Below are 27,455 nucleotides of genomic sequence, written 5' to 3'. Positions count from 1 at the left end.
ATGCAGATAAAGACTTGCCTGAATGACCTGGATTCAGCAGACGTGAGAACTCGGGGGAGGCCCCAGAGGTGCCAGCTTCCCTGGCTGTGCTCAAGGTGAGCCGACCTAGTTTTAGCCTCTGTCCTTGGGCCCTGGGTCCCCCGCTCTTTCCAAAGAAATACCGAACCAGATCAGACCACTCCACTGGCGCAAGATCACACTTTAGTTCAGAGACACATTTGCATAAATACTTGAAATGGATCCACCCCTGCAGGTGGGAGCCTGAGAGCACGGGGCTCTCCACAATCCTGTGACTCGCAGCCCTCCAGGCGATGGGTTTAATACTGAAGACACTCCTGGTCATTTCTGAAGAGAGTTCGGGGTGCAGCTACAGTGCTTGCTTTGACACTCACCATCCACCCCTACTCCACATCTCTCTTTGACTAATTTTTTCCCCTCTGAGGTAGATTATTTAACGAGGGAACCAAGTAGAAATAACTTTTTTCGTTTAACTTTGTTAGTCCTTTGCAAACAGGCTGACCGAGTCTTCTTTTTGGGTCCGTGAGAGCACTCTTTACCTTTTAACCTATGCCCTCTACTTGAACCCAAGCAATGTCCAACCCACTAGATAGTAGACATTAGCATCTGTGGTCTGTCTCCTCTCCTCTCCTCCCCCCATGGATTCATGCCCAGCTGCAGCAGTGGGGGCCTGGGTAGGCAGGCCACGCCACCCCCAGACGTGGGGTCACCGTAGCGTGACCCTGGTCTGCACCCCACGCCCCGAGTCCATGAGCATAAGCCTGGCCCGTCCGCCGGATCACGGGGCGCACGGCTGGCTTCCGCACGGCTTGGCATCCTCAGGCTTCAGAGCCTCGTCGCAGGTGGTGGAGGCCTGGCCTCTGGGGTCGCGGCACTCCACCGCCCGCCGCTGCCAGCCGGCCCCACAGCTGCTGGAGCACTCAGACCAGTCTCCCAGGACCCACTGCGCGTTGAGCAGGGGCTGGATGACGTTGGTCGTCGCTCTCTCTTTGCTGCTCTGTATGCTGAAGTTCACGTCGTTAGGGACAAAGAAGGTATACTTGACTTTGGGGGGAAAGAGCTCCCCAGGGGCTGTCAGGAGCTGCACGGTCAGGGGCTCAGGCAGCGGCCAGAAGCTCTGCAGCCGCTCCAGGGAGGTGATGGAGCCGCTGTACTTGAGGATGGTGCCCTTCACCAGGATGTCCTGTTCCACGGCGGAGATGGCCAGGTTTCCATTGAGCAGGTACTGCCCGTCGGCGGTCTTCAAGGCCAGGTAGTTGCCGTCGTTCTGGATCCCTGGGTGGCTCCGCTGTTTCACGTCGATGTTAGTGGCGCCGGCTGGGATGGTGACGATGTCATTGTAGCCATAACTATGACAGGAAGACACCTTTAGGACCCGTGGCTCCCCAGCCCGGTACTCAGGAAGTCAGCATGCAGGGACTGGGGGTGGGCAGACAAAAGTCTGCAAGCAAATAAGGAAGTAGTCGCCCCAAAGTGCCCAGTAAATTAGCTGCGGAGGCCGACAGGAACACTTGGTACACCGGGACTTTTGCTTGGCCTGGGAGCTCTATCTCAAATGTTTGGAGTTTAGATCTCGACAATAGCACAGAGGGGAAGGCAGCCTAGAGAGGGCGAACGCTGAGCCGTTGCTGCCAAACCTGGGCTCTTGGCTGAAAAGAGATCTCAGGCACGTGCAGCTCCTTGCACTGGTGTAAACTTTGCTTGGCCACTTTCATCCCAGAGCTCACACCCATGTGGGAAAATCTGACCCACACACCGATTCCAGAAGCTCACCAGACGGACGCCTCACGCCACCTCTTAGAGTCCATCAGCTGCTGGTATTTGGTTATCGTGGCTCTAGGGCAGGGCGCAGGGCAACACAGCCTGCTCTGAGGAGCCTTCTTCTGGGCGTGCCCAGCACCATGAGCGGGGCTGTCTGGGGTGCTGGGATGCTGTTTGGGGAAAATGTTTCAACTTTATCGTGGGTCTGGGGCTTTATGTGGGATGGAGAAACCATAATTCTTTTTTTTTTTTTTTTTGCGGTATGCGGGCCTCTCACTGTTGTGGCCTCTCCCGTTGCGGAGCACAGGCTCCGGACGTGCAGGCTCAGCGGCCATGGCTCACGGGCCCAGCCGCTCTGCGGCATGTGGGATCTTCCCGGACCGGGACACGAATCCGCGTCCCCTGCATCGGCAGGCGGACTCTCAACCACTGCGCCACCGGGGAAGCCCAGCCTTAATTCTTATTCTTCTCTTTTGGGGTGCAAGTATTTGGCTTCGTAGGCTGGGAGGGGAGTGAGGAGGATTGAGGAGCACAGGCACGCTGCTCTTTGCTGTCCTTGCCTCGCGCCCACTGGGCAGCTGAGAAAGGACCCCAGGCCCCACGTCTAATGCCTGAGAGAGCTCTGGGAAGGGACTCAATGTCTGACTGTCCCACACCCCGGGCTTCTTTTTCCTATATCCTTTGAGTTTAAATTTGAAAAGACTCCTGAGTTGTCTGCCAAACAGGCGGATTCTGTTTTCTGAGGCTGATGAGAGGAGAGAGAGTGAGGGAGCCGGCTAGGGGTGCAGTGTGGCCGCAGGCCCTAGCCCTTCCTCCCCGGGAAGTGTGTGTGGGACAGTAAAAAACCGCCCGGGAATGGACAAAGCTAGGCTCACCTCTGGCCGCCATGACCTACCACTGTGACCCTGGAAGAGTCATGTAATCTCTTTGTGCCTTAGTTTCCTCGTCTGTAAAAGGGGAGTAACGGTCTTGGCCCCAATAGACTTATTTTAGGAATCCGTCGAGCCCACAGAAGTGAAAGCACTTGAACAGATATAGGAGCTTTATGAACGTGTGGCTTTAAGGGGTGAGAAAGCGTCTGGAGTTCTCAGATCCGTGAAGCCCCGAGGCTGCCAAGACCCCCCTGTGGGCCCCCATTTCTGAAGATCCACCTGCAGAAAGGGCAGGGCCCGCCAGATTAGGGTGAAACGTCCTTCCCACAGCAGGCCTGGAAGAGCTGCTTTCTGGCAAAGGTCCCGGTTACTCAGTGTAGCTCTACTGCCAGTTGACTCATAGAAGATACATCCCTATCCATGTGGCCTCTGGCTGCCCTGAGAGCCGTCATCTCTGCGGGCCAGACCCCGGGCCAAGCGCTCTGCCCATCTCGTGCCTCGCCACAGCACCTCTGAGATAGAGAGGATGCCGCGTTTTATGAAGAAACTGAAGCTCAGTGCTCCACGGGGATGGAGTGGCAGCCACAGTGCACACTTAGGCCCCTGTGACTCCAAAGCCCGGTCCGCTTGCACAGCCAGGGACAGAACTTCCGGAGAGACCCACCTGGAGGGGTTGAGGGAACCAGACACCTTCCTGCACGAGTTGCCTTTGCCGCCGCACACGCCGCATTTGTCCAGCTTCCTAGGCGAGTCCACCACGTGGTCACAGCCAGCCTTGACACACTGGCCACGGACACAGATGGCCAGAGTCTCGGGCCCACACAGGGTGCCGTCGATCACCTGCAGTGGGGGAGGGAGGGGGCGGTCAGAGGGCCCAGTGAGCACTGACGCCGCCCACTCCTGGGCTCAGGCCAGGGGGCCTTCCTCCCCACCTGTGCACCTGAGTTCCAGAAGGATCCTCACCTTGGCTTCGAACACTTTGAACTCACTCCGCCCCCGGGCTCGGCAGAACAGCTTGCAGCGGTCCCGGGGGGACACCCCTGCGTACTTGGGGACCCACTGCAGCAGGTTCCCATCCACGTCCGTGTAATTGTAGGCATTGTACTTCTCACACTGCTGCTCCCTGAAGCTTTTCCCTGAAATGAGGGCGAGAGGGCATGGAGCTAACAGGCTGAGCTGAAGCAGGGAGGACCCCACGGGAGAAATGCCGAGACTCCGGGCACGCTTCTTCCTCCCGGACTTGACCCAACCCGAGGACACAGGTCCAGTGTCACCTGGGCCCAACTTTCCTAGACACCGACCTAAGGCCTGACTCACGGGGCAAGGAAAGGAGCAGCCAGCCGCAGCTGGGCTTTCTGGGGAAAATACCTTCCCGTTTGGGGAGAATATTAATTCTGCTTTACAGATGGGTAAATTTAGGTGGGGACGGGGGAACCACGGAATGACACGTGGGGTTATGTTTTTGGGCCTCTACTGATGGTGATTTATCCTGACCTCCGTGGACATGTGGCCGAAGGCTCCCAGATCTACGTCTCTAGTTCTGACCTTGCCTCTCCACCCCACTTGCTGTAATTCTGGGTCTCTCTGGGGGAGCTCCATTTGTAGATGCTGCAATTACCTCCAGCTCAGCGAGGCCCAACTCCATATGGTTTCTCCATATGAAGAACTGGCTGGATTTTCATTTGGTGATGCTACCACATTCCAGCCTGAGACGGAACCCTGGTATCTTCTGAATATTTGCACATCTACACCCACTATTTCCAACCTGTCATTAAGTCCTGTGCTCTACTCAGGACGATCTGTGATCTTAAATGTCTCCTTCCCACTGTCAGCATCTCGGTCCACTGCTCGCAAGCCAAGGCCTGTGGTTTCCTGCGAGACTAGGTGCCCAGCCTCCGACACACAGCCTGCTTCCTCTCCCGTCCTGCTGCAGGCTGCCTCCAGAACAATCTGTCTGAATTAAGACCTGGGTTTTTCCCTTCCACAATCCTGAAGTTAAACCCGCTCTTACTACCGAGGTTCTCCACGCCAGCTGCACATCTGCATGGTCTGAGGAGCTTCAAATCCCAGGTGGCCGTGCACTCCTCCTGAGATTCTGAGTCAGGACACCTGAGGCGTCTGGGCCTCTGTGTTTGGAAAAGCTTCCCCGGTGACCTGATGGGACAGCCAGCACAGAGAGCCTCCTGAGGCTATCTTAGCTTTTACGCACCCTTGGCTGGCCTGGAAACGCTGGCCCACTCTGCCCAGCTGTGCCCTGGGGGGGACCCTAGCCCCCATCGCAGCGCGTCCTCCTGCACTTCATCGCCGTCTCAGCCCTCCGGGCCCCGCTCAGCCCTGGCTCCCCAAGAAGCTTCCGGCCAGGCCAGGCCTCTCCTCGCTCTGGATTCCTTGTCGGTCTGGGGTCTGTGCCTCACAGACTGACCTTTAATTGCTCTGTAAAAGGGGCTTGGATCTCTAACAAGATCTGCACGTTCCCTGAGGACAGAGAACATGCTTCTTATGTCATTGTAACACCTATTCCAGTTCTAGCCACACAAGAGGCACCAAAACACTCACTGACTGAGATGGCTGGTCCCGGTGCACCTGAAATCCTGGTATCGCCCATGCTCCGTGTCTACCTCATGCCTATGTTCATTCCCCTCTCCTTTCTCTCTCTCTCATTCCCCCAGGAACGCTTCACCCGTGTGCCAGGCAGACCCTCACAGTTCCAGGGCAGAGTTTCTAGAGCTTCGTGTCGTTACTGATCTTCCTCATCTTGCAAAACTGCAGAGCCTCCAGATTCCCTCATTAGACACCATTCCAATGCCAGTGCGCCTCTGCGCTTGGGTGCGTCTCTCTGCTTGTCGTTTGCTGCCTGCCAATACTTCCTGGGGCTGCACAAGGGGAGCCGGATGGGATGGTGGGGAAAAGACCTGCAGTGGTTTGCTCTCACACCGTCTGCTGCCCCTGCGGTAACGTGTGGGCTTTCTAGCAGGCACTGGGGAGGACGTCCCCAGGAGAGGCAGAGGTGGGGCTGCTTCCCAAGAAGGGGCCACCAGGCAGTCACCACGCTCCAAGGGGAGACGGGCAACTCTTCTCAGGGGGAATGTGCGCTAGGGTCAGATGCAGAAATCTTCCCTCCGCCCTGAGCTGGATGTTGGCTGGAAAGATATTGGAGGTTTGGCTCTGACCCTGGCTTTGGAAAACGCCTCCATTCTGCATACAGACGAGGGTTCAGACGTTATCCTAGACGCCCGCCCCTCTGCAAAGCCCTCCCCCAGCTCTAATGAGTAAGTTTGGTTGGGAGTGACGCCCTCCATCTCTGCATCTTGGAAGACCAGGGCAGTGTCTCTCCTCGACTTTGCCAGGCTCTCCCTGGACAGGGAGAGCGGTCCTGGGTCGCCACGGGCTGCTCTAAACCATTTATGTCTGCACCCAGGAAAGCTCTGCGCCCGGGAGACCCCCGCAGTCCTCTGGGGATCTGCTGCAGGCAACACAGCAGCTGCTCTGGCCGGTGTGGCGATTACCATCAGGGGGGCACTCCTCCGTGTGGCACGATTGGTACTTGGCTCTCCGACCCAGGCAGTATCTCCCTCCGTTCTGAGGCTCGGGGTCCTCGCACTCGCGGTGTGAAAACTGTACTCCTCCTCCGCAGGTCCGTGAACATTCTCCCCAGGGTCCCCAGGGGGACCAGCCTCCATCCACCACGGCCTGCAACACACAAGGCTGCGCTGAGTGGGGAGCAGAGGGCGGGAGGCCTCGGCTCTTGGTATGACCTCCTCACCTAGCTGCGCCCGTCCTGGCGCACGCAGTTCGGTAAACTGCCTGATTCACCTGTGCAGGAGCTGTGTGGCCCGTGCAGCCGCGGCTCCCCGATCGCAGTCTGTGCTGGCCTTGCTCGCGGCCGGCCCGCTGGTGTGTACAACAGCGCCTTGCCCTTTGTAAGGTGCTCAACAGGAGTCGCTGAGTGAAACACTTTTACGGGAATAAGGTTGGGTCTAACGCAGCGGCTCTCCATCGGCCGGGACACGTGGCAGTGTTCGGAGACCCTGCGGTTGTCCCAGCTGGGCAGGGCGTAGGCTGCTGGCCTCGAGCGGGCGGCGGGCAGGGTGCCGCTAAACATCCAGCCACGAGCAGCACGAGAGCCTCCCACAGCCGGGACGCACGCAGCCCAGATGCCACCAGTGCTGAGGCGGGTAAGTTCTGAGCTAAAGGACTAAGCTCCAGGAGGTGTGGCCACGAGTCTGCCAGCTGCCAGGTCCAGGGGTAGGATGGTGCTGGGAAATAAACTAGAGTGGCTTCCAACTTTACAACTGACCCTGAGGGCAAGGCATTGCCTTGGGTGGGTTCGTTAAGTTTTCGAAATGAAAATAATTTTTAAAAAGTTGCAGAAGTCATACGTGCTCGTATAAACAATGAAAAATACAGGTGTAAAAAAGAAAGTAACGCTTACAAAATACCACTACCCAGATGAAACGACTGACGTGATTTTCATCAATATCCTTTTGTACCTTTGCTCTGACTACAGAATCATGAAGGTGCCAGGTTTTATTTTACACAGATATGATTCTGTCATATACATACATACATATATATATATATATATATATATATATATATATATATATACAGTATTTTATGATCTGTCTTTTCCCCTTAAAAATAGGTGATAAGCATCATCCCGTGATCGTTTTCTGGCCACCTTTCCCTGCACTGGGCTTGGCTGTGGTGCTGGGAAAGGTTGGATGGGCTCCCTCCCTGCCTCTCCCCTCAGGAACGTGTGAAGCGCACGCTATAGGACAGGGCTGGGAGAAGCTCAGTGTCGGGGTGTGGGCTGGGAGGGGGCTGAGAATGAATCCGTGGATCCCGTCCCGGCTCAGGCTTAGAAGAAGCATGTGGTTTCCCCGCCCACGCGGGCTCCCGGGCCTCAGTGCAACGGCAGCACCCCCGAGGACAGCCCTGCGGAGGGTGAGCGTACAGGCCACCCTGGTGACTCAGAGCTGGGCCGGGCCCAGGCTGCGAACCCGGTGGATGCTGTTTCACAGATGGCTCAGTGACTCGCCGAGAAATGTGATCGGCCTCCCAGTTCGGATGTATTAAGAGCAGAGGGCAGAGAAGCAAATCATTTAAAAACTCTCCCTGGCATTGCCTTTTTGCCTTTCCGTGCAAGGTTACTCTGCCAGGTTTTCTCTGCCTGGTCAGAGGTGCCTCTGATTCCTCCTTCCCTCCTCCTTGAGCAAGGAGTTCCCACAATTACTCTCACTCTCCTGACCCCTAGCTATGCACTCGGCTCCGCCACGGGTAGGATGTGAATACCTTTCCCTCATTCTCGATTGGATGTCTCTCCTCTGCTGTCACGCTACCTGTTTATAACAGAATTCATAACGGCTTCTGTCTGCTGCGTGCCCACGCCTGCTCTTGCGCTGGAGCGTTCCACACCTAGCGCCAAGCCTCACAGGCCTTCAAGTCGACTCCGCGGCAGCCCCGCAGGCGGAGGCCCCCAAATGCCCGGAGCCCTGCTGACGTCATCCATCAGTCCTGAACAGCTCCTCTCGGCTTTGGATAAATACGCTTTGCTTTGTCCAAAGGTGAGTGATTTTCCTCATAGTTGCGCCTAGGCCCAAAGTCTCTTAGTTCATGGCTCTCAGGTGTGGTTTCCTCCTTGGAAACAGCCCTCCCCCTCCCCGTCCTGCACTCCCAGTGGCCGGCCCTCACCTTGGGCTTCTCTACTTCCTCCTCAGGCAGGCAGCTGCCATCCAAGCAGAGGCTCCCGGGCCCGCAAGGCGTCCCGTCCGCCCAGGGCAGGCTGCCGTTCTTCGTGTGGCAAAGGGGCTCGGCGCCGTCCATGTGGCACCAGAGCTGGGCACAGATGTCCTGAGCAGAGGTGTTGGGGCAGTGGCGGAAGCCCAGCCCAAAGATCTGCTTGCACTGTTGGTCCAGCTTGTAGAGGGCCCTGCGGCCTGGGAGGCCTGTGGGCAGAGGCAGGGCCGAGGTAGGGGCGTCCAGGAGACAGTCTCCTGTGGAGGAAGCAGAGAAATAGGAAGGAGGGGTCCCCCCCATCACACTCGAGGCCTCCTTGACCTCCGCCTACAAACTGTCAGCACTCAGTCACCCACAGAAGCTCCTCCAAGTTTTGACTATCAGTAGCAAGTTTTGTTTTAAGGGTTGCGTTTCTTTTGGTATCCAGAACATCTTATACGCATTCACTGTTTACCCAGGGCAGGCCAGCTAAGCGTAACACTAACCTAGGTCACAGTATAATTGCGGATGTAAATGGACTCTTTTTTTTTTTTTTTAATTTTTTTTTGTGGTACGCGGGCCTCTCCTGTTGCGGAGCACAGGCTCCGGACGCACGGGCCCAGCGGCCATGGCTCATGGGCCCAGCCGCTCCGCGGCACGTGGGATCCTCCCGGACAGGGGCACGAGCCCGTGTCCCCTGCATCGGCAGGCGGACTCCCAACCACTGGGCCACCAGGGAAGACCCTAAATGGACTCTTAAAAACCAGGCCAGGAGAAATAAAGCCAAAGTATTGATGTTGGACAATCTATTATTTTTGTATCAAGAATCAAGAACCAGTTGTGTTTTCACTGCTTTACTCAACAAGTCAGGCTGTCTTCACCAAGCACCTCGCCCCACTCCTTGCCCTCACGGGGCGCTTCCTGCCTCTCTGCCATTTGCACGCTACCCCTGTGATCTATCGCTCCAGCCAGAAGCTCCCTTCTCCCCTCTGCACGACAAAAATTCTTCCGTTCCTTCGAGCCCTGTTTGAACCCACCTCCTCCAGACAGACCTTCTCAGCCTCCTTCCGCCTGCTCTGTGGGTTAATCTAAAGGGACTGCTGGAGGCTGGGCCATGGAAGGGCGTGCTCTGTGGAGTGGTCAGAACACTGAGCCCGGCGGGGTGGCGGGGACACAGCTCCTGAGTCTCTCCCAGGCCGAGACATCTGCGCTGCAGGTGCCAGCCGCTGGCCAGGGAGGAGCCTGGGGGACCTACCGTGCCCGCCGTCCAGGAGCTCCGTGAGGTACATGGCGCTGCAGGGGGACCAGGGCAGTGTCTTGTTCAGGTGGATGAAGAGGGGCGCCATCATGTGATGCTTGCCCAGGGGCCCAAAGAGCCGAGCACAGGGCTTGGAGTCGTCGTGGGGCATGCTGAGGACGTGCCCTGGGGAGGACGAGACCCGCGGTCCACCCAGCGTCGCCACTGCCCTCAGCCGTCCGCCCAGGGGGCAGAGGGCCTCTGAAGGCCTGCGCGGCGCCAGCTCCTCGAGGGACCACCACGGCGCTGCACTTACTCCTCAAAGATGCTTCCCGGCCCACCCCGCCTGCCTCTCCTCTCCCAGGAAGCTTGCTCAGAGCTCCAGGAACACCGGGGTTCCTTTATTTTCTGCCGGGGCCTGTGCAGATTCACACTCGTCTCAGTCATTCGCTAGCTGACCTTCCAGAATCCTGACTGCTTAGCCGGGATGCGGCCCCACGGCTCTACCCGAGCGCTGGCATTTCCCTGGTGACCTCCGAGGATGGCCCCGTGCTCAGGGTGGGGGTGGAGACAGCACGAGGGCAGAGTCACCCTGCCGGAACGAGGAGGGGTGGCCCCGAGAGGCGGCAGGGTCCTGGGGGGGCCTCGCTGGCTGGACTCGGGAGGGCCGGTCCTCCCACCCGGTCCAGCAGCCCAGGCCTCTGGCGTGGCGAGCCTTACCGAGCTCGTGGGCCAGAGTGTAGGCCGCCTGCAGGCCCTCGTCCTCGATCACGGAGCAGCTCTTGCTGGGGTCACAGATGGTGCCAATGTCCGCCACGCCCAGGGTGTCACACAAGCCCTCCTTCCCGCAGAAGTTCTGCTCGCGGAGAGAGCAGGACGTGAGGACAGACACAGGATGGAAACCCTTCCCATTCCTGCGCCTCCGGAGACGCAGGGCACGTTTTAAGCCAAATCCCTATTTCTCCCCAAAGGCCGTTTCTCCTTCTGTGTCGGCGTGTCCTTGGGCTGCCGGACACTCGGAAAGCTTGTCCCGGGAGGTGGGATAGCCTGGCGGTGGTTAAGGGTGTGGACTCCACAGCGAGGTGGCCGGGGCCTGACTGCGGGCGCTGCCACGGGGTGGCAGCTCTGTGCCTCGCTTTCCCCAGCTGTAAAGTGGGGCTAAAAATGCAGCGCTCGCCTTGGGGTTGTGCGTGAGGCCTGGGGGGCGAGCAGGGTCTCCACACGTGATCACACTTGCTGGCCTTCAGGAAGCCATCTGTTTAAACCACACCAGGGAGATGGGCAGGCCTCCTGCCACTGGGGAAATCTTGAGGGGACCCCCTGGTTACCTCCACCGCCTTTAACCCCCACGGCAGCTGGACCTCCTGTCTTAGTTCCAGCTCCACATTGCTCTCCGGGCAGTTTGAGCCCGTTTCCTCTTGTTATGACCTCAGCAGACAGCTGCTCTCAAAGTTCTGGAGCAGAGCCCCCACGAATTCCTCTCCTTCCCTCGCAAATACCTCATACGTGTCCTCGTGACCTCCCCCTTCTTGTCCACGCACGAGGCTCCTGGTGTCTAGCTGGGGCCAGCAGGGGGCCGGTCCCCATGTCTGGGCGGCTGTGGGCCCCTCGGCGCGCCCTCCCACCCCGCCCCCGGTTCCCAGGGGCCCGTGGACCTGTCTGGTGAGCAGGATGGCCGTGTCGAAGTGCTCGGGGTGCCGATCGCTGGGCTGGTTGAAGCGCCGCTGCCAGCGGCAGAAGTTGCGCAGCGTCAGCCCGCCGTTGTCGGACACCTCGGGGCCCCATCTCTCATCCTCCACGATCAGCACCTTCACCACCATCAGGTTGATGGAGTTCCTGATGCTGGGGTGCTTGTAGATGTGGGCCGCCACAGACATCAGCGTCAGGACGTGGTTCTGCAGGAAGGAGGGGTGGAGAGGGAGGGGTAAATCTCCTGGCCGCCGCCCGCCCCTGCCGTCACGCCGAGTGATGCCCCCTGTGTGCTGGGCATCGGTACACAGCACCTCGGTGAACGCTCCCAGAACCCCCGAGGCCCTGGCATCACTTCCCTTCACTGTACATATAAGAAATTCACGGCTCAGTAGGTGGCCCAAGGTCCCAGAGCTAGTGTGTCAACCAGCGTGTGAACTCAGAACACCTGGCTCCAAAGCTTAAGTGTTTAACATCCTGACCAGCCACATGTGGCCACGGACATCTAAATCCATTAAAATTCAATAAAATTAAAATCCTAGCTCCTCTGCCACACTGGCCACATTTCAAGAGCACCAACGGCCGTGAATGGCTCGTGGCTACTGCATCGGACTGTAGACAGAACATTTCCATCATCACAGAAAGTTCTTCTAGTGGACTGCACTGGTTATTCTACCTTAACCCTGACACCAACGTCTCCCTGCCAGCCACGCATCCCCTCTCCACCCTCAGCCCAGAAGCAATTATCTGAGCGCTCAAGGTTAAAATCCATCGAGAATTTTCCTGATGTCTGCTGGGGCAACCCCTACTCTTCAGGATGGGAAAACTTTGCTCTGATGACCACTCCTAACAATAGTTCCTCTGCAGATGGTACACGTGTCACCTCATTAAATGCTCACAAAAACTCTGGGAAGTAGGGATTGTCATTCCCATTTCACGAACGAGGAAGTGGAAGTTCTCGCAAGTTAAATAACTTGTCTACAGCCGCGCAGCTCTTAAAGCCGGAGTGCCAGCCCAAGCGTGTCTGTCTCTGAGGTCTACACTCTTCTCAGTAAGTCTCCCAGGGCTTGGCCTCCTGGCTTCTGCCTGGACAGCCCAGAGGGTTTATTCCCCTCTGCCTGGGGTGGGAGAGAATCAGGTGGGTCGCTGAGACCCAGGCGCTCAGCCTCCCGCTGCTTCCGGTCCCACCAAGGCCAGCTGAAGGAGTTGACATCGGTGCTTGGCCTCTGCCCCAACCCTGGGCTGCCAACTGCTCCCAAGGCTTTGGGGGAGGCCAGATGGGGCTCACTCTTCTGCCTCCAGGGCCTCCAGAAGGGAGTCCTCTTGGATGACTTTGCAGAACAGGAGACGAATGGCGCAGAGGCATACAGGCCTCAGGCCTCCAGCCAGCCCTCCTCCCTGCTCCCTAGGGCACCACCTCCTGTGGCCTCTCTTTCTTCCCTCCTGTGTTCTGGAAGGTGGGAGAAGAAGGAAGGAAAGGAGGGTGAAAGGCTAGAGACAGACATTCCATGGGCTGAGGCCATGTGTGGAAGTTCCAGACGAATCCCACTGTTTGTGAATGGGATCTGTCTGTTCACCTCGCAGGCGACCAGCCAGATATTTTGTAAGTTAAGCTCTACAAACAGGGGTTGGCAGGTTACTTAGTGTGTCAAGCACTCCAGCTATGTTTAGGCTGATGTAAACATCTTATCAGCAAAGCTGAAACTTGGCACCAGCCCCTGGAGTCGGATTCCTGAGGGAAACAAGCAATTACATCAGTATGCAACTGGGGGCGTGGGCTGAGGAGCGACAGCTTTTGCTGGGGCCTACTTCCTCCAGGCCTCTGCTGCGTCCGGGGCCTCCTACCCCGGGAAGGACCAGGGGCCAACTCCGGGAACTTCTTCCGAGACAACCTGAAACTCTCCTCACAGGAGGCCTTCCTTTCAGTCCCACCGTCACAATCTCATAACTGGGGAGCTGATGTCTTACAAAGAAGGTGTGAAGATGAGAGATGCCCCGAAGGCTCAGAATAAGGAACTGGAGACCTAAGGTCTCGGAAGGGTCTGGTTCCCAAGCTGCCTGGTCAGACTAGCAGAGACCATGTGATGGGCGCGTCCCCGACGAAAACCAGAGGTGCACACGTACAAACTGCTGCACAAAGGCCGGCATGGGCGCGCATCCCGACACCGAGGTTCTTGGAGTCTCCTTGCTTGAGTTCAGGCAGCTCACGGCATCTTCTCCCGACACCGAGTAACAACTGGGGGGCCGAGCTGGCTTGAGAGCCATTTCCCTTCCAGGAGGTGGGTTAGGCGGGAAGACATTTGACGGTCCTTCTGGCTGCTCTCTCAGAAGATAATTCCCAACGCAAGAGGGCTGCCAGGACTGTGTGCGCCAGAGTTTCTGTTCAAGTCCCCAGTCCTGGTCTGGCTCACCTCCCCTTCTGTCTTGCGTCACTGCACTTGGGGACGGGATGCCCTGCCACCATCAGCTCCTCTGAGGAACGGTGGCCCGGCTCCCTGTGCATCTGACAGCGCCCTGGGGGAAGGGCCACTGGGCCTGGGCGGGTGGGCGGCCGTGAGTCTGTGAGCCCCCGCTTCTCGGTCCATTTCCTGGTCCCAAAGGGCAGGCCTGACTTCCAGTCCCACAGAGAATGGGCCCAGGAGCCAGTCAAGGAGAAGGTTAGCTCGCTTGCTCTACCGCGCCCTGTCGATTTATACCTCCCTGTGCACCACGTGGGTGCGGGCTGCGGGCTGCAGCAGGGCCCCCAGCAGACAACCTCCCCACAGCCAGGTCGGGTAGGTCAGAGCCCAGGGCCAGGCGGGCCGGGGTGGTCACACAACCCGATTCCGGAATGGCCCGGGGATCTCCTGCCCTTGGGTCTCCTTAGGGAAAAGTGGGCACTTTTCAGGGGGCCTCCTTCTCCATTGGTGCCCCCAGGACCTGGAGGAGCGATAAGACACTCCGCCAGCTAGGCTGGGACATAGCCCTCTGATTCTCTGAGACACAAACAAGGAGATTCCTTCCCCGGAGCTCCCCCCACCCCCACCCCCCGTGCAGCCAGGGCCAGCTATGGCGGGAGTCTGGCGAAGGCTGGGCCCGGGCCAAACACACTTCCAGCAACTACTTCTCTTCAGAGCGTCATCCGTGACGCTGTGGGCCCAGCGCTCTCCTCACAGCACGCCTGGGAGAGGCAGGGAGAGGAGGGGTGGTAATGTGGAAACTCTGCGGCCTCCGCAACGGGGCCATCACTCTCCCTTCTGGCATCTCTCTGGGGCCTGAGACTGCTGGGGAGGAGGGAGAAGCAAAGGGAGAGGAAAGAAGAGATGGAGAAAAGACAAGGTCCTGCACAGATGTCCTTCATCCGTCCTCGTCCTCCAAGCAGCGAGGGGCAAGGCCACGTCGCCGAAGCACGCAGTTTTCAGCACCACAAGGGGCCCAGTGGACACAGTCCAGGCAGAGCAGAGGCTGAGAGGCAGGTCCTGTGCTGCGTGCGACAGCACAGCTGGCACAGCGCTGGCTGGCCCTGACGGCGTGGGACTGCCCTGCCCTCCTGCTCTGACAAATGCGTCACCCAAGGCAGCTCTAGCGCCAGCCACGCTTCGCCGAGCACCTACTACGTGCCAGGCTCTGGGTCAGGTGCCTTCCGTGTTTTACCGTCTCCTCCAGACACTGCCAGGACATTGGTATAACTGTGCCTGTCAGGCTGGTGAGGAAATCGAGGTACAGAGAAATGGGTGACTCGCTCAAGGCCACTCATGTCTATTTCCTGTCAAAGTCTATGCTCTTCCTCACGGCACTGACTGCCACCCTCTTTGCTGCTGCAAGGAAAACTGCAGCACAGTCCGGACAAAGCATGCCAGCCAGCCAGCCAGGGTGCCCCTGATGTTGTCTCTGCCCAACTCCCCCCGCCGCCCCCCTCGGGGGGGAGGGGGGAGTGGCGAATCAAAGACCGTTGAATACTAGGGCCTTCTCTTTGGGAAATACTTCATAGAGTCCATCCCTCTGACGGCAGCAGACCGAAGGGATGGAGAAGACTTGGTCTTCTGCCAGTGGGGGAACATACTTCACATGCACATTACGTGGCCTGTGGAGACTCGGGCATGTGTCTGTTTCTGTTATTATCCAAAACAGGACACTTTTCAGAGTGAAAGATGAGACTATTAATAATGATGCCAGAACGAACAGGCCTAGATGGAGGCTGTGCTGGGCAAGCCGGGGTACTTGGCCACTTCGGGTATTAGGGCTGGCGGGGGAGACATTTCCCCACGGGGCAAGGGCAAGGGGAGACGAAAGGGCTGTGACTTGGCCCTTCCCGGAAACCACCTGCGAGTAGCCTGAATCTTGGGACTCCTCTGGTCTCCTCTGGGGGCCCTCCCTGCTCTGCAGCGAGTTCAGAAGCTCAGCCTGCAGCCGCTGCCCTGGAAGGACAGCTTCCCAGACCAACCCTGGGGCGCAGCACGGTCCCCATGCGCCCCTCTCCTGCTCCAGTTTCATCCAGGGAACAATTAGCTGCGGCCGGATGCAGACAGAGTTAATGGTCTCTTCCGAGGTGGTCCCTCCTTTCAGGACACCCCCTTTGTCTGAGCTCCTTAACTCTGAAACCAGAGAAGAAGGTGGGAGACAGGGCCCCTCCTGTCAAGGGATTGACTGAACTCAAGTGTACAGAGTCTGGAAGACTCCCCTGTCGCTTAGCAGTGAGACCAGCCTTGCACGCGGATGATTCTTTCTCTTGGCCTCGAAGGCGGGTCCTTCTCAGGACCGGGCCTCCCACTGCGGCTGGACGTCTTTGGGCTGCTGGGTTCAGTGACCCAGTCCCACAGCGTGGATGATGTCGGGGGAGCCAGGGCCTCACACCCTCCAGGTGCTCAGGAGGCGGCACCGCACTCGGGTGCTGGAGAGCTGGCCTTTCTTCCTCTGCCCCTTCACAGGCACTTCCACCCAGGTGCAGACTGAGCACACTCAGCGGGCAGCTTCTCCACGTGGTGCTGAACTTTCCAGAAGACTCACCACGAAGCAGCCTCGTCGACGTTTGGGCTAGAATCGATTACCTAGTGCAGGCGCCCCACTTCACAGGTGAGGGGAAGGCGCTCTTCACCCTCCTCACACACCCCCGCTGCCGGGACACCCCGAAGCTTTTTCCGTCCGTATGAATGTAGTCTCCAGGAGGCCCCTCGGAGAGTTCTTGTAAAGAACTAGGCTCCATGTGGGGAGGTGGGTCTGGGCAGGCAAGGTCGTGGGGAACCGGCCCTTGACATCCACTCCTGTCTTGGCCGAGCCAGGAAGCCCAGGCAATGGAGCTGAGAAGTTCAGGTCTGCTCTGTGGCATCTCCGTAGCCTGTGAGCGGTTGGAGCAGAGGGCCAGGGGCCGTCATAGAGACAGCTGTGTCTCGGCCCCTGCCCCACCCCAGCGCGGCGACAGCAGGGTGCAGGCAGTGACGTGATGAGACCGAGGCGGAGGCGGCAGGGCTGGCCCCAAGGAGAGAGGGAGCCCCCCGCCCGCCCAGGGAGAGGACCTCAGTCTTCAAGGTGCCCGATGCCTATTGCGACGCGCTCTCCGGGCCCGAAGGAGCCGGCTGCTGCAGAGGTGCCAGTCTGTGAGTGGTCCAGAAACCTGTGTGTGTGCAGGGGGAACAGAGGGGGCAAGCGTGCTCTGCGTCACCCAGCCAGGGGTCATAGGAGGGTGGAAGTGCTCCTGGGTGGCTCTGCGAAGAGCAAGTCAACTTGTCTGGTGCAGCAGACCTGGGCAGAACCCAGCCCAGCCCCCGGCTTCCGTGGCTTGGGAGCCCTGGCGGCAGCTATCACGTCTGCTTTCAGATGGTTCTGACCTCCGGAGCTGCCGAGTGTGTGCTGGAGGCAAACACACAGCATCTGAAGTGTCTGGGCGTTGAGCTCAGAGTGAGATGGTAGGAAAACGTCAGGGAGGACATTCTGGCTCTGAAGACAGAAAGGCAAATTTCTCTTTCTGCTGCTGCCCCGTGTTCTTGTTGGCTTTCCTACCTCCTGGTTCTCAGGCAGCCGTCAGAAAGGAGTCGTGCGTGGGAGGGGCTGAGCCCCTCAGCTCTGGGTTTGCGGTGAATGTGCTTTCTGATGGAGCCCCTGGTCGCTGGAGCAGCCATCCTCACCCGAGACGGGAGAAGCCCACCGCCCTGCCGCCCTCTGGAGGACTTGCTTGCGGAAAGGAGTCAGGGAAGGCGGCTGGTGCCTCCCCCTGCTCTCATGGAAGGCAGGGAAGCAGATACTCAGTCAGTGCAGACCCACAGTCCCGGGGGCGGACCGCACTGACGGCTCCAAGCCGCCTCCCCGTGCTCTGGGAGGACTGAATACCGGGACAGCGCACACGGAGCCCGCGGGGCTTTCACGGCCCGGCAGCAGCCAGGGGAGCGGCCAGCTCTTCCCACCCTTCCATCTAGAATGCATTTCCCAGTGACTGCAGAGTGAGAAAGCTGGGGCGAGAAGCTGGAGGGCCGGCTGCACCTCGTCTAGACTATGCTGCACAGGGAATGCCGAAGCACTAGGTGCCCGCAACAGCTGGGCACAGGCCGAGCCTAGAATAGGGTCCCAGCCAAGACTGCCATCACCGAAAAGGCAGCAACTGAGCTGCAGCAGCGGCCAAGGTGCCTTTTTCAGGAAACTGTGACCGCCGGGCAGGTCAGTTCTTCTCCACCGCGCACGTCTCTGGTTCTGCGCTCCCCCAGGGAGGAGAAAGCGCAGCCTCTCCTGGAACTCTTCCACTTCACGAGGTGTTGGGGTGTAGGGTGACACACACACCTCCTGCTGTTTCTGCACCGTCCTGGAATCTAGTGGGAAATGGCCTGGCTACAGGAGCTGTCCCCTGGAATCAGCTTTCCTGTCCCAGCTCCGTAGAGAGCTGTGTCTGGGCGGAGAGCAGCTCGGGCGGACCAAGGATAGTTCTGGCTCCACCAGGAACATTCACCAGAGGAGTTCAGATCCCCACCCCCTTCTCCTTCCCTTTTCCACTGAAGCTTCAGTTTCCCGGGCTGAGCCCCCAGGCAGAAATTCTGTTCCCCTCCCTTGTTGTGCTGATGCCGGCAATGCCAAGTTCTGCCAGGGCTGAGCGCCAGGTTGGCAAGGTGTCCGTGCCCCTGATCAGAACCAGCTGGGCACACAGAAGTTGGGCAGCCCCTTTCCAGGTTCAACTCCCTGCAAACAATGTCTTTTACTTATGGCAGCCTCAGTTCTGTAGGCAAAGGGAATCTTTCCACCCCAGCTGCCTCTCCCTGGGAGCCTCCCAGGTCTGGAGACAGCAGAGGGCGGAGAGGTGGGGGTGGGGTGGAGGTTCTCCCCAGATGTTCACTTATCATGTCTGTTGGGAGGGGCAGGTGTCTGGGGCGTGGGGGGGGGGCTTTAAAACCCACTTTCAGTTCAGGATGTGAGGGAGGGGGGTGAGCAGGGAGGAGGAAGCCCAGGACCCGCCCTCTAAGTTGGAAGGGACGCATGGGAGGAGCTGGAGGTAGCCCAGGTGTCAGGGGTCAGGAAAGGAGTTACTGGGCTTTCTCAGAAAGGAAAGAACCTTGTCTGGGGTGAGGAACGGGAAGGGTTTTCTCAGCGGGACGGAAAGGGAAGAATTTGGAGACTCTGGGAGGTGACCGGCGTCTCCGGGCACAGCGAGTCCTACCTGCAGGTCGGCTCCGTAGAAAGCAGCCATGGACGCATCGGCCACCAGCAGCGTTTCCACGAAGCGAGCCTCAGACACAAACCGCTTGGTTCTACTCGTGGCCCCCAGGGTCGGCGGCGGCTCGCTGGCGCCTTCCGCCTCCTCGTCTTTGCCCTGCTCGTCGTCCTCCTGCCTCCGACCCTCTCCCTTCTCCGCCTCCCACTCGGGCGCTCCCGGCAAGGGCTGGGCTTGGGCGGCGGCTGCGCGCCCGGGCCCCCAGCGCTGCAGGCGGTGCGGCTGGTGCAAGGAGCCCCCCGCGCCCTGAGGCTGGATGGTGAACTCCTCGCCGTCCAGCAGGAAGGAGCCGCTCAGCCCGCGGCACAGGCTGACGGCCGCCAGCGACTCGGGCTCCCCGTTCACCGTGCCCGAGAAGAAGCAGCTGCGCAGCTCCTGCTCGCCCCCGGCCGCCCCGCCGGAGCCCCCGAGGCGCTCGACCTTGAACTCGGGCGCCAGGAAGCTGGCGTCGGGCGCCAGGCGCAGCTCGAAGTCGCGGCCGAAGGCGGACAGGTGGAGCGCAAGCTCGCCCGCGCCGCCCGGCAACCGCGTGGGCACCACCAGCGCCGAGGCCGGCCCCCCGCCTCCAGGCCTGGCCGGGGCGCCGCGGGCGAGCGGCGGCGGCGGCGGCGGCGGCGGCAGCAGCGGCAGCAGCAGCAGCAGCAGGAGCGGCGGCCACCGGGGGGCGGCGCGGGGCATGGGGGCTACGGCTGCGGCGCGGGTGATGGAGGAAGCGGGCCCGGCGCGGGCAGGTGCTGGCGGCCCGGCCGCTGTCCCCGCGGGCAGGAGCTCGGGCGGCTGGCCGGCCGCGTGGCCCGTGGGCGCCTGGCGGCGGCGGTTCCCGGGCGGCCCCTCCGGCTGAGGGCGCTGCCGCTGCTCCCGCGCCCTCCCGCCCAGCCGATCGCGAGCAACTGGCGCCCCGGCAGCGTGCGCGTCCTCCGCCCCTGCCTTCTCCCCACCCCGGGAAGCACAGAGTGGGCTGCCGAGCCCTTCGTATTTATACTTCCTTCCCGGCTTTGACATAAGAGGTTTATTTTTGATCTCTCACTATTCCCGTTTCCCCTCCCCTGGGATCAGAGAGAGAAACTGAAAAGAGGGAGCGAGAGAGGAGAGAAAAAAAATTTGGATGAAATGTAAAACCAATCAGGAGTCAGCGGGGCTCGCTCCCCCGCCCCCCCGCCCCCCTTTAAGTGTCAACTCCAACTTTTTCCCCTTCGCTTACGCGCTCCCACATTAACTCCTCCAGTGCTGGACAGGCCCCTCAACCAGCGTCCTTGGGGAGACCCCAGTCGCTCCCTCCTCTGAGGCCAAGTGCCCGGGACATATACCCCAGGAGACCCTCACACCGGTCCCAGCGACAGTGTCACTTCGGGGATCCGACTATGCAGAAGAGAGATCTCCAGAGAAGGTTCCAGAGCTTTTCATTGTAAAGCAAAAGAGGGAGGCGAGAAAGGTCATATTAAAGTCACTCTGCACTTGGTGTTTTCACCCCAAGCTGTGGATCGGGGCAAGCAATATCACCTGGTTAAGGCAGCCAAGGACTTTGTGACTGCCTGGTCTGGGGCTGGGGGCAGAACCCAGCACGGGGGTAAATTACACCAGGGGAGGTGGCAGCAGGGTGGAATCACGCCGGGGCAGGTAAGCACTTGGCGAGGAGGGCACCTGAGCTCCAGGGGCTTCATGTCTGGCCCTGAAAACTCAACTGGAACAGTGCTCAGCTGCCCGGGGACCTCAAGAAAGGTGGCACTCCCACCCCCCATCGCACTGCCCATGGCTGTGGGTACCAGAGTGTATGAGAGTTGATTCATTCTGTCCCACAACGTCACCTCCCTGGGATGAGAGGGGCTGAAACCTGGAGAGGGGCATGGTACGGTCCTCTCTCAAGACCACAAAAAGCAGCACTAGCTGGCACCCCAGTCCTAATGGCACAGGTCTGGGCTGGGCCAAGGATCCTGTTCTCTAAGGAGTTGTTCTCTGAATTGTCAGTGTGGGAGATTCCTGGGGCTCAGGGCCTTGGCCGGCTCACCTACCCCAGCTGCCCAGTTCTCCGCCTGGGTTGTGGTGCCGACACAGTCGGGGTCACCCCTTCTTCATTTTAGCCCATTCCACTCCCTCACCGTCTATGCAGGATCAGCATGAATGTGAGACTCTCAGGGCTTCTTACCCCCGAACAGGAGCCCCTCACAGACACAAAAGTTCCTTAGCGACTACAGAATCCCAGGGCAAGTCCTGGCAAATTCCCTCCAAGTGTCCCCTCTCTCTGCTTTCTCAGAAACACAGAAGGCTTTGAGTTAGATGAAAGGAAGGATGAGCTTTCTATTGTGTCATGCTCCCGAGAATTCTTTCCTGGATAATTTACGAGACAGGAATAACTGGAGTGTTGGGGAAACACTTCCAGAGGCAGGGGGATGGAAAGAATGGCCTCTTCAATCCTTTTCCAAAAATGAGCAAAACACTTCATCCCAGGACAATGGTATAACAGCCCTGGGGGAGTCTGACCGGGGCAGGCAATGAGTAATCCCATTTGCCTCAGGCCTTTTGTAACACTGTGATCATCGGTCTTTGCTTCCTAGAGCCTAAAGTCCCCTTATTCACCATCCCTCCAACCCCTGCCGCCCAGTAGAACTCCTGATTATCAATAGTAATTGGGTCCCTACGTTTTCTTTCTTTGTCCTTCGCTGGGGAGGCAACGGTTGTGCTCGGTCCCCTTCCTCCCATGTGTACATTAATGGCTGCAGGTGGGAGATTTAACCAGACCAGGGAAAGTCTTGGACATCCTTGGGCCTCCTGCTTTCAGCTGGGAGGGCTCTGGGAGTTGTTGTTGTTTTTAGGTAGAATGAAATGCCTCCAAAGACAGCTCTTTGGAAGTCCTTTGGAGAGAGGTCAGGTCGTGGACTTTGGGCTCCGCCCTTCTGGATCCACCCTTCCCGGGAGCTGTACGTACCTTGCTGGTAACTTCAGGGTGGTGCCTGCCACCTGCACGGCATCCTCAAGGTGTCAGGCTTACCTTAGCTATGCTTCCACCTAGTGCCCTTGCCGCTGGGACTGAGGGGGTCCCTGGCTTGTGGTGAAAGCCCTCAGAAGAATGGCAGGTGGAAACAGTACAAAACAAAATGCAACAACGGGCCAGTGAAAATCCCAGTGGGGGGATCTGTCAGTTGCGGATTTCCTACGTTACCACGTTCCTTCCCAAAATGCATAATTACACCAGGGACTGGCAAACCACGGCCCGTAGGCTAAATCCTGCGTGCTGCCTGCTTTTGTATAGTACACAAACTAAGGATGCTCGCCACTCCCATTTTTGAAATGATTGAAAAAAATGAAAACGAACAGTAAAATTTCACGATGCTTGAAAATGTCCACACACTTCAGTGTCCATAAATAACGTTTTTCTGGAAAGCAGCTGCAGTCGTTCATCTACACGTTGGCTGTTCTTGTACTATAAGGGCAGGGTTAAGCGCCCCTAAAATATATGTACTATCTGGCCCTTTACAGAAACAGTTTGTTGACCTCTGGATTACAGTAGAGCGACCTTAATTTGGAGTCCTCAAATTTGGAATGTGGGATAATTTAGACTCAGTGTCTGTGATTCATGTGGAATAAGAATTTTAACATAATTTCTTGCTCTGAATATGAAGGGGAAATTATATAAAAAATGAAAATCAAAATATCTGTCTTTAATTCTGTATCTAGCAATTATTTAATTAGTCCTTAAAAAATTAAAGGAAGTTTATGTTTATGGTACCTTATACTACAGGTTTATTATGAATTTCAAGTTCTTCATTAACTCATACTATTAGTAACTGGTTATCTCTTAGCTTATCACTAGAGATTTATAGAGTATATATTATAAATTTATAATGTATCCTAAGCTCTGCTATCTCTAGAATCTCCTTCCAATTGGAAGATCCATTAGTGGCCATCTGATCCATTTCCACTCAAATTTTGCAGAGAAAAAACAAATTCAGAGGTTAAATGACTTATCCAAAGACACATCATTAGTGTTAAAATTTTTCCTAAAATGCTATGGTACCACTGCATGAAGATAAAAAAAATGTATTGCTTTCAAATTTCATTTGCAATTCGTACCTTTCTGTTAAAAGCCAGGCAATGTTCTAAAGACTCATTTGAATGGAATTTCCATTAAATCCTCGGTCATAGCATCCATCTTTTGACTGTTTGCTGTGGGCCAGGCACTGTGCTGAACAGCTCACAAAACATGATTTCACTTTACCATCAAGACAATCCTCTGAAAAGGCATCTTACAGATAAAGAAATAGGTTTAGAGAGGTTAGATAACTTGCTTAGGGTCACTCAGTTAATAAGTGGTGGAAACAGCGTTCTTAACTAAGGTCGCATTCATAAACTACTAATTAAATATAATATTTTTCTAGTGATGATGTCCTACACTGAATTAATGTTTCTTTGTTTAGAACCAAAGATTCAATCATGGTATTACAGAGCTGGAAGAGCCTCTAGGATTTCGATTTCAAAGAAGGGAATAAACAGCTTTTCTCAAAAGCCTGTGATGACATTTAAATATAAACAGAGTTCTTTTATTCTAAACAAAATAATACCGTTTTTTGCGTCAATTCTTGTTCATTTTCTATAACTTTGGTTAATTGCTGTGACCCACATATTGCCTATAACAGAGGGAGGATTTCCTGGTCCTTCTCTGTCTCACTAGTGAGCTCAGACCCCCAGCAGTTCGGGTTTGGTTTTTGACATCACTTTTGTGCTGATGTGCCTTTGTACTCCCTTTGGTGTGCAGGGTTTTGTGAGCGCCACTTGTACGTACACAAGCATTCCTCTGTGTTTTTATTTGCTTAATCCTTTCTTAGTCCTAAATATTCTATCTTTTGGAACCTTTGGAACTTCACCCAGTATATGGAAAATCTTTAATTCACATTCTTGAGGCCACTTTAAGTTCAATGTCCTAACTCCTGTGCAGCGCTAGCGAGTCTCTGATTATTTTTCCTACCTTCATCTGGCTTTTCTAGTGTTTACAGACAGTCTCAGTGGGCACACTCCCAATCCTGTTATTTACATCACCGAGAACCAGATCTCGCGCAAACTTTAGTCCGATATTGACGTCGACTCGCTTGCTGACCAGACGTTGATTGATTTTAGTATAACGAGCAGAAGCAAACAAACTTTTTTTGTATATTCAATGACTGACTGCCAAGTATTGGGCTCATTGTGGGGCACCCCAAATATAAGGTCGCCCCAGATCCATGTGGGCTGCATCTGTGATGACAATCTGTGGTCACTACCGTAACTGGCCAGTCACTTGCGCATTTTGAGTCTTACGTGCGGTAACGAGGGCTGCAAAGATGAATGACAAGAGGCTTGGGTCATGTTTGCTTTACCGAAAAATGGCCAGCAGGTGGCACTGTTCAACTTGACATTTATCCACTGCAGAGCAACTCTTTCCAAAGTTAGAAATTTCTATCACATCATGCAGCCTGAGGAGGCAGTCCTTCACAATTACGCACATACATCTGCGTGTTCATTCTATTTCTCACACCCAGTGCCCAGAGAAGGTTGAAGGAGGTGTCGTGTGGTCGTCCAGCTTGCTATAACCTGTGCTTCTCCCCTTCCCACCATCTTTCCTTCACCTCGATTTCCGGTCTTCATCAGACCAGTGTGTCTCCACTCAAATTACCTGGCAGTCTTGGAGAGCTGACCAAGCCGCGGTGTCTCCAGGGCCCGGGACCACCTTAATCGTGAGGATGGTCTGGCTTTCGTGCGTCCTTTAATCGTTAATGAAAACAATCCGTTTCCTCTACAGCTTCATTATTGATTCTCACCACCAGATGGGAGTCTTGTCACATTTACTTTTAATAGCCGAGGCAAGAGGGTCTGAAGCCTCTCTAAACAATGGGCCTAATTAACCACTTCTGATTATACACACACAGGCACACACATACATATAAATATATTTTATTGTACTAACGTGCAACGCTGCATTCATTTCTCCTTGTAACAGATGGAAGAAAAGAGGGTTGAAGGAAAAGAGCTGGGATTTCAGAATGGAGGGTGACTTCTCAGGGCAGATGAAGTGCTTACTCAAGGTCATCAAGGGACTTGATATAAAAACGATCCACTTTTTATAAACATGTTCCCAGTGAGTTAGGATGGAAGTGCTAAGAAGAGTGCTTGGCCCACGGTAGGCGTATGTAAACAGTCACTGTCTTCCATCACATCGTCATCACTGTCATCATCGTTATCTACCCGCCCTGGCCTGGTAGACTAGTCGTAAAGTCTCTGAAGTTTATCATGGCCTCCTTCCCCTCACCCTCAGCTTCTCTCTTCTTTAGAGTTGTCCAGGGTGCTTCCCTGACCTGCTCTCATTGACAGAAAGGAATCCAAGTCATGTACACTTTGGTTTGATAGCAAATACCCCTAGGAGTGTTTGAATTTTAAGAGACCGGAGGAAGGGGAACCAAAAGAAATAAACAACTAATGGTGGAATTTCAGATACCATGGCTGTAGCGTGAGCGAGAAATCTGGGGGCCGGGGACACACACCAGGGCTCCTAAGTGATAGACGGGGGCACCCGAAAGAGTGTTAAAAGAGGATTTTAAAAAAACTTTTTATTCTATATTGGAGTATAGTTGACTAACAATGTTGTGTTAGTTTCAGGTGTACAGCAAAGTGATTTAATTATACATACACATGTGTCTATTCTTTTTCAAATTAAAAGAGGATTTTTGAACTGGGCGGGGGATGATGTTATGAGAACGTGAGGGCCCCATCCATTCTATTTTCCAGGTGTTCTTGGGCAGTGGAGGAAATGAACATTCTCTTGATTCTGGATAAAAACTCTAGATATTTTTCTCTTAGACATCTGGGCCTAGTGCAAACTGTCCACCCATCCCGCTTCCTGAGGTTACAGGACTTATTTCTTTTTTCAGGACATTCTTCCCTGCAGTCCTCTCTGTCTGCATCAAGCTCACTGGATTTGAGAATTTAAAGAGGACGGTAGACACTAGATGAGGCTGGCAGGGGTCATTTCTCCATCCTCCCGTTTTACAGATGGGGAGGTTGAGACCTGCAAGGCCGTCCTTCTCCCCAAGTCACACAGCTGGTCGACAGACAGGAGATTCAGGGCCTGAATGTGCGTTCTCAGCCTGGCGTTCTCTCTGTGTCCCATCTAACGCCACCTTCTCCTGCAGAGCAGGACCTGAGCTCAGAGGGTTCCTCTGACACAACCCAAGTCCCAGTGCTGCCTGGAGACAGGCCTGGCGGCAGAGCCCCGGTCCGTGGGTACAGCGAGGCATGCTGGTGTATTTCAGCATCCTTCGTCATCCAGCACGTTATCTTCACTCAGAACTCTTCCCTGGTATGTTTGCTTTTTCTCCAGTAAAAGAACCTACCATTAAGGAAGAATTCAAAGTATTTAGACTTTAGCCCTATTTAGTGACTTACAGAGGAGTGTTTCACCCCGAGTGATACTATCGAAGAATGTGGAGGTATCTTGCGAATGCCTCAAAAGGTGATGGGGAAACAGGAGAGGCCTGAGGACTTAGGAAGAGAGTGGCATTTGAGCAGCCACGTGGCTGGGGAGGAAGGGGAAGAGGATACAGTCGGAGGGCCTGGTGCCCTTGCATGGAAAAGCTTTTTAATTAGCATCGAAGCTTCGAAATGTCGAAGGCTTTTTTTCCACGTCTTGTCGTGTGTGTGTGTGTGTGTGTGTGTGTGTGTGTGTGTGTGTGCGCGCGCGCGCGCGCGTGCGCACCACGCACCCGCTCATACCTATACCCCGCAGTGTGTGCGTGGGCCTGTGCGTGCACGCGCGCGCGCGCGCGCACACACCACACACACACACACACACACACACACACACACACACGGACATTAAAGGAGCTTTTGCACTTGGGAAGGAACGGAGTTCAGTGCGTCTTTCAGGTCTGGAGCGGCGGCAATGGTGGGCAGTGAAGCAGTCACTGGGGCAGGTGCGAGGGGTGCATTTGTTACCTGCGCACTTGAGTGCGGAAGCAGGGAAGTGACGTGACTGCATCCATCTTTTAGAAGGATGACTCCAGCAATTATGTCGAATGAGGATTGCATTAAGGGAGAGATTGGAGTAACAGGGACCTGTTATGACACGCTTTCCAGCAGCAGTGTGTGCCTGAGGGAAGGAAGGGGCAGTGGAGACGCACAGGAACGCACTGGAGTCTTTGAGTTCGTCTGGTGATGGTGCAGGGGGCTGAGGGGAGGGAGGAGGTGGGGCTGACGCACGGCGTGATGAGGTGGACAGAGGTGCCGTTCTCCCAGTTGCGGAAAACGGCACGAGGTGTATGTGTACGCGCAGGATGCTTTGGGAATGTGCGTGGGAGGGAGTGATACCTTTGGTTTCAGACCTGTTGAGCGCCCTCTGGAACGGCTGGTGGGGATGGATACACATCCACGAGGCTCAGGCAGGGGTGGGGCCGGGCGTGTGGATGTGGAGCTGGCTGCCAAGATGGGTAGTTGAAGCTATGAGTGTGCTCTGCTCTGCAAATGTGTG

The 27,455-nt window shown here is 56.3% G+C and overlaps 1 protein-coding gene across 1 annotated transcript; it reads right to left on the bottom strand.

The window, feature by feature from the left end:
- Positions 1-796: 796 nt before the first annotated feature.
- Positions 797-19,966, bottom strand: ADAMTS8 (ADAM metallopeptidase with thrombospondin type 1 motif 8; the record flags this gene model as incomplete). Its single annotated transcript, XM_082845681.1, is given in 11 exon segments — positions 797-1,367; positions 3,316-3,491; positions 3,615-3,787; positions 6,158-6,341; positions 8,346-8,647; positions 9,625-9,792; positions 10,327-10,462; positions 11,262-11,501; positions 18,911-19,735; positions 19,737-19,820; positions 19,823-19,966. Coding segments are annotated over 11 exon segments (3,003 nt in total).
- Between the last annotated feature and the right edge of the window lie 7,489 nt (positions 19,967-27,455).

The sequence above is a fragment of the Leucopleurus acutus genome, assembly GCF_964270905.1.
Source record: "Leucopleurus acutus genome assembly, chromosome: 8".
NCBI lineage: Eukaryota > Metazoa > Chordata > Mammalia > Artiodactyla > Delphinidae > Leucopleurus > Leucopleurus acutus.
The sequence above is the reverse complement of the archived record's forward strand: the minus strand, read 5'-3'. Positions and strand labels throughout refer to the sequence as shown.